Source organism: Chrysochloris asiatica, unplaced genomic scaffold, assembly GCF_000296735.1.
Source record: "Chrysochloris asiatica unplaced genomic scaffold, ChrAsi1.0 scaffold00024, whole genome shotgun sequence".
NCBI classification, from domain to species: Eukaryota; Metazoa; Chordata; class Mammalia; order Afrosoricida; family Chrysochloridae; genus Chrysochloris; species Chrysochloris asiatica.
Window position 1 is genome coordinate 14,604,874 of NW_006408542.1, and position 11,469 is coordinate 14,616,342.

The following is an 11,469-nucleotide window of genomic DNA, read 5'->3' on the forward strand; positions in this document are numbered from 1 at the left end:
CAGAGTGATTACGAATATTTTATGGTAGCTGTGCTGATGAAATCCAGAACTGGGTTTCCTAATTCTAAATTCAAGGTCCTTCCACTTCATTATAAAGGTGCTCATAAGAGAAAAGCCAGGCTTCCTTTGTACCTGCATGGACCAGCTGAGGATGTGCCTGCACCCAACCAAGCCACCTTCACCACCAGAAAAGCAAAGAAACATATCCCACCACGGGTGGGATAATAATTCTACATTCTGAAAATAGCATACACTCACACTGTGGATATATAGGGTCCTTCATCTCTCTTAGATGCATAATTTAAGACCACATAATTTAAGCTCACTCAGTGTAGCTAAGGTTTTCAGCTACACAAAAGAGACTAATAGTGGTATAACACTAAGATACTTAACATGTCCAAAATCCCAGTTCAGTTATTGGCTTGTTCTCTGAACCTCAACCTCCCTTTGTAAAACTGGGGTGTTAGGAGCTGTCTCTCACAGAGTCATTATAAGAAAAATTGCCCAGTTCAGTTCCTGGCAAAAAGTCAGGCTCAACAAAGGTTGGCCTACCTCCCACCAACTTTACTACTCAGATACTTTCTTGCTTCTTCTCTCATTCTTTCATTCCTGGGTCAAAATCTATCTCCTAAATCTCAGTAAAAGTCCTCACTAAGTCTAATCCTATGACATTCCAGTTTATTAAAATCACATGGATTAAGATATATGTATGCCATCAAACAATTTCATTAATATCACATTCAAGTAAAATTTTGCTGGAGATAATTCAGAAATAGTTACAACAGTACATCAACAGGGAGCTGCCAGAAATTCAAGCGGGATTCGCAGAGGACATGGAATGATGGATATCATTTATGACATCAGATGAATCTTGGCTGAAAGCAGAGAATACCAGAAGATGCTTACTTGTGCTTTACTGACTACACAAAAGCATTCGACTGTGTGGATCATAACAAACTATGGATAACATTGCAAAGAATGGGTTTTCCAGAATACTTCATTGTTCTCATGAGGAGCATGTACATAGACCAAGAGGCAATCGTCACACTCATTCCATCTGTACACTGAGCAAATAATGTAAGAAGCTGGATTATAAAAAGAAGAACTTGGCATCAGGATTGGAGGAAGATTTACTTGTTAACAACCTGTGATATGCAGATGACACTACCTTGCTTTCTGGAAGTGAAAAGGACTTGAAATACTTCCTAACGAAGATCCAAGACCACATCCTGCGTATGGATAGCATCTCAATGGAAAGAAAATGAAAATCCTCACAACAGTGCCAATAAATTACATCATGATAAATGGAGACCAGATTGAAGTTGTCAAAAAGTTCCTTTTGGTAGGATCCACAATCAATTCTCATGAAAGTAGCAGTCAAGAAATCATGCACTAGACAGTATACAAAGTGTTAAAGAGCATAGATATCACTTTGAGCAAAGGGGCACCTGACCTCAGTCATGATATTTTCAACTGCCTCATTTGTTGTTGTCAGGTGCCATCAAGTTGGAACCGACTCATAGCAACCCCATGCACAGCAGAACGAAACAATGCTCGATCCTGGGCCAACCTCACCACCGCTGCCACCCCCGAGTCCATCAATGATGCCACCTGGCCGATCCATCTCGTTGGAGGTCTTCCTCTTTTTCTCTGACCCTCCACCCTACCCAGCATGACATCCTTCTCCAACGATTGTTTCCTCCGGACTACATGTCCAAAGTAGGAGAGACGAAGCTTAGCCATCCTGGCCTCCAAGGAGCACTCTGGCTGCACTTCTTCCAAAACAGATCTATTGGTTCTTTTCGCAGTCCATGGCACCCTCAGTATTCTCCTCCAACACCACAACTCAAAGGCATCAATTCTTCTACGATCCTCTTTATTCACTGTCCAGCTTTCGCATCCATATGAGGCTATTGAAAACACAATGGCCTGGGTCAGGCGCACCCTAGTCCTCAAGCTGACATCTCTGCTCTTCAATACTTTAAAAAGTTCCTGTGCAGCAGATTTGCCCAGTGCAATACGTCGTCTGATCTCTTGACTGCTACTTCCACAAGTGTTGATAGTTGATCCAAGAAGAATGAAGTCCTTGACAACTTCAATCTTTTCTCCATTGATAAGAATGTTGTTTATTGGTCCAGTGGTGAGGATTTTTGTTTTCTTGACATTGAGATGTAATCCATATCGAAGGCTGTGCTCTTTAATCTTCATAAGTAAATGTTTCAAGTCCTCTTCACTTTCAGCGATCAAGGTTGTATCATCTGCATATCACAGGTTGTTAATGAGTCTTCCTCCAATCCTGATGCCACGTTTTTCTTCATAGAACCCAGCTTCTCGTATTATTTGCTCAGCATACAGGTTGAATAAGTATGGTGAAAGAATACAACCCTGCATCACACCTTTCCCAATTTTAAAACATTCAGTGTTCCCATGTTCTGTTCGAACAACTGCTTCTTGGTCTAGGTACAGATTTCTTAGAAGTACAATTAAGTGTTCTGGAATACTCATACTTCTCAATGTTGTCCATAGCTTGTCATGATCCACACAATCGAAAGCCTTTGCGTAGTCAATAAAGCACAGGTAAACATCCTTCTGATATTCTCTGCTTTCAGCCAAGATCCATCGGACATCAGCAATGATATCTCTCGTTCCATGGCCTCTTCTGAATCCAGCTTGAACCTCTGGAAGTTCTCTGTCAATGTATGATTGTAGCCTCATAGGCAAGTGGAAATTGGACAATGAATAAGAAAGACAGTAGGAAAATTGATGCATTTAATTATGGTGTTGGAGAAGAATACTGAAAGTACCACGAACTGCCAGAACAAGAAATCTGTGTTGGAAGAAGTATAGCCAGAATGCTCCTTAGAAGAGAAGATGGTGAGCCTTCATCTCTAATACTTTGGACAAGTTGTCAGGATAGACCAATCGCTAGGGAAGGACATCATGCTTGCGAAAAGGGAGAGTCAAGGAAAAAGAGAAAGACTCCCAATGAGATGGACTGAAACAGTGGGAGCAACAAGGGACTCAAACATAACAACAACTGTAAGGATGGTATGACACCAGACAGTATTTCATTCTGTTGTGCACAAGGCTGCTATGAGTTGGAACCTACCAACAACATGTGCATATGAGTGTGTGTATGAAACATGAATTTAATATCCCAAATTATACTGTAAATACCTGAAGTCCTTGCCCTCTCAAGTAATTTTAATTCTTGCTGTTCCAAGTATGGTCTACAGTTCAGCAGTGTCAACATTACCTAGGATTTTGTTTGAAAGGCAAAAATCTCAGGCCCCACTCCAGCCCCACTGAATCAGAATTTCCAAGTTCCCCAAGCACTATGTTTACACATATAAGTTTGAGAAGCCATGATGGACACACAATAAATCAGAGCCTATTGATTGAACTCAATAATCAATTGGGGTATATCTGCAATTGTTTGGTGTTCTGTGAATCTTTATGTAAACAGAAAGCAACTACTGACAAAGGCATTTTCACTGGAAGGAAATGATAGCTGTTAATTTTGTATTTTGTGCCTTTTGAGTTTAAAAACAATGCACTAAGGTCACTGGAAATAGTTAAATCTTCTGTTGCTGTAATATTTATTATATGTGATGTTGTTGATGTTATTAAGTGTAGTTTCTACTCATAGTGACCTGTATAGAGTTTCCAAGGAGAAGCTGGTGGGTGTGAACTTTGTAGTTAGCAGTTCAGTGCTTATCCTACAGCACCACACCAGGACTCCAACTGCTGTTGTTGTTTTGTGCCATCAAGTCAGTTCCAACTCAGAGCAACCCTGTACAGGATTTCCAAAGAGCGGCTGGTGAGTCTGAACTGCCAACCTTGTGGTTCAAACCAACCTTGCGGTCCAGTGCTTTATCCCACAGAGCCACACCACGACTCCTAGACTCCAATAGGTGCTTTCAATATAACAAACAGTATGCACATTCTGATTATATGTAGACAAACTAAATAGTTTAGAAGGATACTTTCAATGTAGTAATTTCTGGTTTCTAGGATGCAGCAAGTAACAGAATGATTAGTAATAAGCTTCCATAAATTAAATGTTCTCAACACAGGATGACAAGGCTCTAAAGCTTATCTTTGTTTTGAAAGTACACTGTGATTCTGTGCACATGGTTTCCCCCCTTGCATCAACTTTCTGAGACATTTCTTAGTTCTTTCTGGTTACATATGAACGCACCATTTTTCAATGCTCTTGAAGGTACAATTTACCACCCAAATTCCTAAAATGAATTACCACATGCTGGATGAAGGAGACTGGTAACTGCATATCAGGGAACAAAAACCAGTTGACTGAGTGAATCATCTGTGATCACAGATAACAAAGCCACAGCCAGGGCTTGGCACAAACAAATTGTTACAGAAATCAAATGCTAGAATCTTGTGTTTAATGGTTTCTTACATTAAAATGCATAAGTCAGCTCTGTGAAACCAGGAAGTAGAACCCAAGACACCACAGAAATAACAAACATGCTTTCTTAAGGTTGGTATTATCCTACTCCCAGGCCATTTCAGTCTTTGGTAGATACATAGAAATGAATGTGCTGTTCTGCCAACAGGCCAGCAAAAAAGCAAAAGCTAACTAATACAGCAGAGCTTGAGGAATGATGTATAAGAAATTTTTATTACATTCTAGAGCTCTGTTTAGTGAGACTTTTAATACAAAATGATAAAGTGATAAGAAGCAGGGAGAAGACCAAACGATAGATAAGTGATTCTAGGCTCTAGAAGAAGGAAAGGCTGTTATTATCTACAGTCCACATATAATCTGTTATGCGTGGCTTATTTTCAGGTACACAAAACTCAAAGAGAAAATGAGTGAGAAATGAACTAGTGTCACATAGCACTGCTACCTAACATGCTACCCCTTGTGTCGACTAGCAGACTCCTCTGGAGTGTACAGCCAGATGTATTCTCAAACCCCTGGAAAGGGGATATATGCGAGGGTCGGGCCTAGCAATTCTGAAAGAGCTTGGCAGACTTGACTCAGGAAGCTGCCTGTCCCATGCTCGCCAAGCTCCGCCCTCAACAAAGAGATAATGCCAATACACAGGCTGTGTTTTACAAAAGGAGGCATTCCCTGTCAGTATCACACTAGGTCTATTAGTACACATGGCTCCAAGGAAACACTGCCTACAAAGGCCCTAAGCACCTTCAAAGGTGCAAGCACCTTCCTCGGAAACAATGAAGACCAGGAACTGAAGACCCCTCCCAAAATAAAAATCCAATTATTTCTCAAAGAAGAACAAGATAAAACTCCAAAGAGGTCCACAACCACCCCATTCTTTCCAAGAAGTTTGACACTACCTCATAATGAAGGGGACAAAAGGTGCCAAGCTGAGAGCTGAAGAAGCACCATCCATCGGAGAAGGGTACAGTCTTCCCAACACCAAAAGTAGGAGAAACATGCTTGGATGACGGTTTAGTTCTCCTGGATCACTGAAGAAAAAGGAAAATTACTGTACATAAGAGATTTGAAATTTAAGAGATGAAGTCTTGATCTTCAAACATTTTTAATCATGAGTTCTTATGAAGTGAGACTCTATGATCAAGGGCTAGTTGTTTGTTTGTTTTTTTTACTTTTCTTTTTCTCAATTCACTTCTTATCTCCCTAGTGTTCATAATCTAGACAAACTACTGGCAGCGTAATGGACTGAGCTTTTGTACACAACTCTATTTGAAGGCTTATCATAAATGAAGGTCTTCTGTTTTATTAGAGCTGTTCATACATGAAACTTTGACCATCCCAATGAACTTAGGAAAACTTAACAAGCAGTTAGTTACTAAGGCCAGGAAAGCCTGTCTGCACACACTACTAATGTGAGGAAATGCATTATAAACAGAAGTAAAATTTATCAGAATAATTGTATAGACAATTAGCTTAAATTTGTACCAAGAGCAAAAATTGTTGGAAGAATACAAAAGTGTGTGTTCTACGATGCCCATCCATTGAGAGAACAATGGTGAAATTTTCTATATGGTCTGATTAGGCTGGAAGTCCTCTTAATGGCTTTGCTTCATGTATCTTTGCTCAGGTAAACCAATACCATTTCTGAGCATAGGTGAACAACGTATAGTCAAATAATTACTGTAGTTTCACAGTGTTCATCTGCAACAGGTCAGTGACAAAATATTTTAGGTGTGTATTAAGGAAACACAATATATAAACTCAGAGATTAAAACGTTAAGAGTAAGAAATAATTCCTAACAAAAGAATTCACCATGTGATTCTAAAAAGTTAGTTCTGTACAATGCTGAAAATAGAATTAAATTAAATAAAACAGGAGTTTTACACAATTTTTCAGGTACAAATCTACTGCAGAAAGCCAGGCAACATGATGTTGTAAAGGAGAATTTCTTGTTTTAATCATCATGTTACAAGGATCTGATTTTAAAACTTTCCTGGAGAAAAAGCCTTAAAGTAATCCACATTCTGGATTTCATTTTGTACCACCCCTATTCATGCCTTACCTGTCCACAGTATTGGCTACAGCTTCCAACTGCTTAAGAAGAAAAGGGTAGAGTTCTGGGAAACGAGAGAAAAATTCTCTTCCTGTCAGCCTGTGGGAAAGAAAGAAAGAAAAAAAAAAAAGATCAATTATAATAATTTATTTCCTGTGATGTAATAATATGGCTTGTTAATTTTTATTTTTAAAAAGAAAGTAACTAAAGTCATTTGTTTGGATATGTAATGAAACAAAGCTAAGAGTAAAACCTACACAGCACCTCAGGAATATAATAACCATTAAAACAAAAAATACATATGATAATCTTTATTTCGGACATGCTCTTAACATTATACATTACATTTTATTTCAAATTTTAAAACTACGTATGTTTACAAACATATGATGTTAAATTCTATCTGCAATTAAACATAAAATCTGTGAAAATGCCAAGTTTCCACAATTGACTTATATTGTGAGTATAGTCAACACGTGACTAACTGAGGGCAGGTCTTAGACAAGGGTTTGACACTTTGGCACTACTCACATTGTGGAACAAATCATTGTTTGTTCAAGGCTGTCTTATGCATTGCAGGTTCACCCCTGGTCTCTACCCACTAGATGCCAATAGTATGACCATCCCTAACGCATGACAATCAAAATATCTACAATCACTGCCAAATGTCCTCTGAGGGCAAAATCTTCCCTAACTGGAAACCATTGATTACCAGAAGTACAGACTTGGTGTGTCAGATTTCGAAGAGGCAAATCCCAGACAGAATCTGTAAGGATTACCTATTCCAACTTTATAAATACAAGTCAACTATACTTGAATTCTGGGTCCTAAAAAAGTAATTTCTTAGACTATATAGCTGACTAAATAGCTCAAGCTAAACATAGCATTTAGGAAAATACTCTGTCTCTATAACTACTGAAAGATTACTGTGAAAAAATGGCATAAATAATCTATAATTTGTCCATTTGTATCAGCTATAGAAGTATGCACCTATTAATGACCCAGAATGTAGTGCACTGTATTTTTTTTACAGTAAAGTATCTTTTACAGTGAAATGCTCAGATCTTAAGTGCATGATCCAATCAGTTTAACAAATGCAAATACTCATATTTAAGCATGAGTTTATTTATCTACACTCAATCAAGACTTAGAAAATTCCCATCGTCCTAGAAAGTTACCTCATCAACTCCCAATTCCTAAAAAAAACCAACTGATCTAATTTCAAGCACTACAGTTACTGTTTACTATTCTAGAATTTCATATAAATGTCATCAAACATTATATAATCTTCGTGTTTGGTGTCGTTTTTTTTCAATCAGCATAAACTTTAGACTCATTCATGTTATTGGATATATCGATAGTTTGCATCTTTTTTGTTGTTGTTGTTGTAGTTAAGTCTGACTACGTACGTTTGTTTATCCAATCTCCCGTTACTGGACATGAGTTGTTGCCATGTTTTGAGTATTATGAACAAAGCAACTACAAACATTCTTATACATGACTTCTTTGTGGCCGTATGTTTTCTTTTCTCTTGGATAAATATCTGAGAATTAAACTGCAGTGTATTTGATATTTAAATAACTGAGACTGTTTTCCAAAGTGGTTATATATTTTTTTACACTCCACACAATGAAATTACCGTTCTGGTCACTCCACATCTTTCCCAACGTTAGGTACTGTTTTATTTTTTTTTCCATTTTAGTCATTCTAGTGGCTAAGTAGTAGTATCTCACTGTGGTTTTGATTTGCATTTTGATGATGAATAAAAATGAGCACCTTTTTCATGTGCTTGTTGACCACTTAATGTTATCTTTCATGAAATATCTATTCAAATATTTTGCCCATTTTTAAAATCAATTGCTTGTCTCCATTGCCAAATACATGCATTCCACATAGTTGTCCAAAGTCTATTTTCTGCTTCTTTTCCTAATGATGTCTTTTGTTGAGTAAGCTAAAAGGAAGCCCTCTGCTACCAAGTCGATTCTGACTCATGATGACCCCACCGAAGAGAGTACAACTGGCCCACAGGGTTTCTAAAGCTGCAAACCTTTACAGAGCAGATTGCAACATCTTTCTCCTCGGATGTGGCTGGTGACCTTTTAGTCAACAGCCCTGCACTTAGCCACTGTGTCACCAGGGCACCATTTTGGTAAGTAGAAATCTTAAAATTTTTATGAATCCAATAATTTATCAAGCCTTTTATTTAACAATTCATGTGCCCTTTTTTGAAACTTCTTATTGTGAAATGAATGAAGATCATCAATTTTACAGTCAACAAATCATATACTTTGTTTCCCCAATGATTACAGTCTCCTCCATGTAACAACAGTTATCCTACTTCCTACCTGTGGTTATTTCCATTCCACCCTCCTTCCCAACCCCTGAGAACCTTGTACCCAGGTATATATTGCCTTTTGCTCTTCCATGCATGTCCATTCCATGGTGAGCATACCTCACTAGTTTTGTCCCACCTATATTCCTATCCACCACTTGGCTGAAAATTGGGCTCTGAGGGTTGACTTCCATTCTAGATCTAAGGGGTAGCAGAGAGCCATACTCTTGGGTTCTTCCAGTCTCTTTCTGACTAATAAGCCCTGTCTTTTTTTATAATTTTGAGCTTTGTTTTGCTCTATCTAGAACCTTCTAATGTGATCCCTTTCAGAGCAGTTAAGGAGCTCTGGTAGCATAGTGGTTATGAGTCAGTTTGTTCACCTCAAGGTCAACAGTTTGAAACTACCAAGTGTTCTGCAGGAGAAAGATGAGGTTTTCTGCTCCTGTAAAGATTTACAGCCTCTGAAACCCTATGCAGGGTCTCTATGAGTTGGAACTGACTCCACGGCACACCACCACCACCATCACCATACCAGAACAGTTGATAGTGGTAGCATGGCACCATCTAGTTCTTCTAGTCTCAGAGTCATAAAGACTGATGTTCATGTGTTCCATTAGTTCACTGGAAAAACTGACTCCAAATATCTTTAATTTCATAACTCTTCTTTCTTCCACACATGGAGAGACTAATGATTCAGATTTTCCATGTCCTAAGAAATCTTTTGTTACCACAAGGTCACAAAGATATTCTTGTAATTTTAGATTTTTAGCTTTTATGTTGAGGTCTACCCTCCATCTCAAATTACTATTTGTGTATGGTGTGAGGTAGAGATCAAAGTCTCATGTTTCTATATTGGTGTATCGTATTTTTAAAGGGAGATGTCATAAGAAAAGAGGTAAGACTTAAATAGGAGAGGTAGTATGATGGGTGGTTCAACAGTAGAAAGATAAAATTCTCTTCAAATTGATTACAGATTCAATACAATTCAAATCAAAATTGTAATATGTGTGTGTGCAACCTGACAAGCAAATTCTAAAATGTTGTAAATACAACAAGATGAAGAACAGCAAAGGCAATCTTGAAGAAAAACAAAATTAGATGACTCACCCAACCAAACAGCTAATACTATTATAAAACTTTAGTAACTAAGAGACTGCAGTGACCATTAGGCAATGAAACAGAATAAAGAATAAAGAAATAGAAAACACATATATGAAAATTTGATTTAGAAAGAACTGATACTACAGATCACAATAAAGGTCCTATGGTAAGTTATTAGCCATGTGGTCAAAATTACATTTGGGTCCCAACTTCACACCATATACAAAATTGGATACCAGTGACTCAAGACTTAGAAGTAAAAGGTAAGACTACTAAACTCTTTAGAAGACTAGAGAGAATAGGATTTACTAAACAAGAGCCAAAAAGCAGCAATAAAGAAAACTGACAAAATCAGCTACATAGATTAGTATTTAAAAACAATGTGCACACCAAACACAGAGCATTAAAAAAAAAAAAAGAAGAAAAGAAAAGGCAAAAGAATATATGCATGAAATATGTCCACCTATTCTGAAATTCTAAAATTCTTCTCTGACCATTTTAGCTCTAATGACAACCCTTGGTCCACCCCGCAAGTAACAACCTGACCAAAGGGTGTCTAGAAAATCCAAACCTAGTTCTGTTCAGCTCCCTGTGTTCTTTTGTTTGATTGACACAGTCCTATACCATAAAGGCAATGATCACTTGTTTGAGTATACTGTTTGTTGAGTATTCCTACAATGGTCTACATGGGCCAAACTTGAGGACATAATAGTTTCTATACATTTTATAAAAATGTCTTATCCCTCTTATATCTGACCTTTCCAGATAAAAAGTCTGGTTGCAAGTAGGGTGTCATGGAATGAATTGTGTCCCCCAAAATATATGTCAACAAGATTCTTACTTAGTAGGTTGGCAGTTATGTAATGATGAAATATGGCAATTATGTAATGATCCTCCAAGATGTGATCTGATTTGATAAGCCTATCAGTTATAAAAGGATTATGGGTGGGATGTGACACCCTTAATCTCATCGTAGCCCTGATCCCAGATAAGCCCTTATTCCCTGGATGGTGGCATGTTTCAACTCATTGGACAAGATCATTAAAGATGAAGAACTGACCTAGACTTTCAACATACATGTTAAGAAAAAGGCTGCACAATTACAAATACATCCTGCTGTCCCTGTATTTACACCTTGAGTTATGTATACACAAACATTTCAGGAGAAAACTACCATGGTAGACCCTGATGGTTTATGAAATTTGTGTGGGATTATGACTAAGACCTTGTGGAGGAAAGGTTGAGTTCAATACTGCAAGATAATCTCATCTTGCTGTTGGAGATTTTGTTGTTGTAAAGTGTCACTGAATCAGTTCTGACTCAGAGAACCTGTATACGGTTTCCAAGGAGCGGCTGGTGAGTTTGAACCACCAATCTTGTGGTTCAAACTGACCTTGAGGTCGAATGCTTATCCTATGGTGCCACACCAGGATTCCTTGTTAGCAGGTTGTTGTTGTTGTTGTTGTTAAGTGCCATCGAGTCGGTTCCGACCCATAGCGACCCTGTACAGTGTTTCCGAGGGTGTAAATCTTTACGGGAGTAGAAAGCCTCAT

The 11,469-nt window shown here is 38.0% G+C and overlaps 1 protein-coding gene across 1 annotated transcript in view; it reads right to left on the minus strand.

Annotated features, from left to right (window-relative positions):
* Positions 1–11,469, minus strand: part of THADA (thyroid adenoma associated) — a 576,653-nt gene that overhangs the window by 336,651 nt on the left and 228,533 nt on the right. The window contains exons 26-27 of the mRNA XM_006839404.1: positions 6,493–6,582; positions 5,329–5,460 (exon numbers count right to left, since the gene is read on the minus strand). Of these exons, the coding sequence (XP_006839467.1) occupies positions 5,329–5,460; positions 6,493–6,582 (222 nt within the window). The remainder of the gene's footprint in view (positions 1–5,328; positions 5,461–6,492; positions 6,583–11,469) is intronic.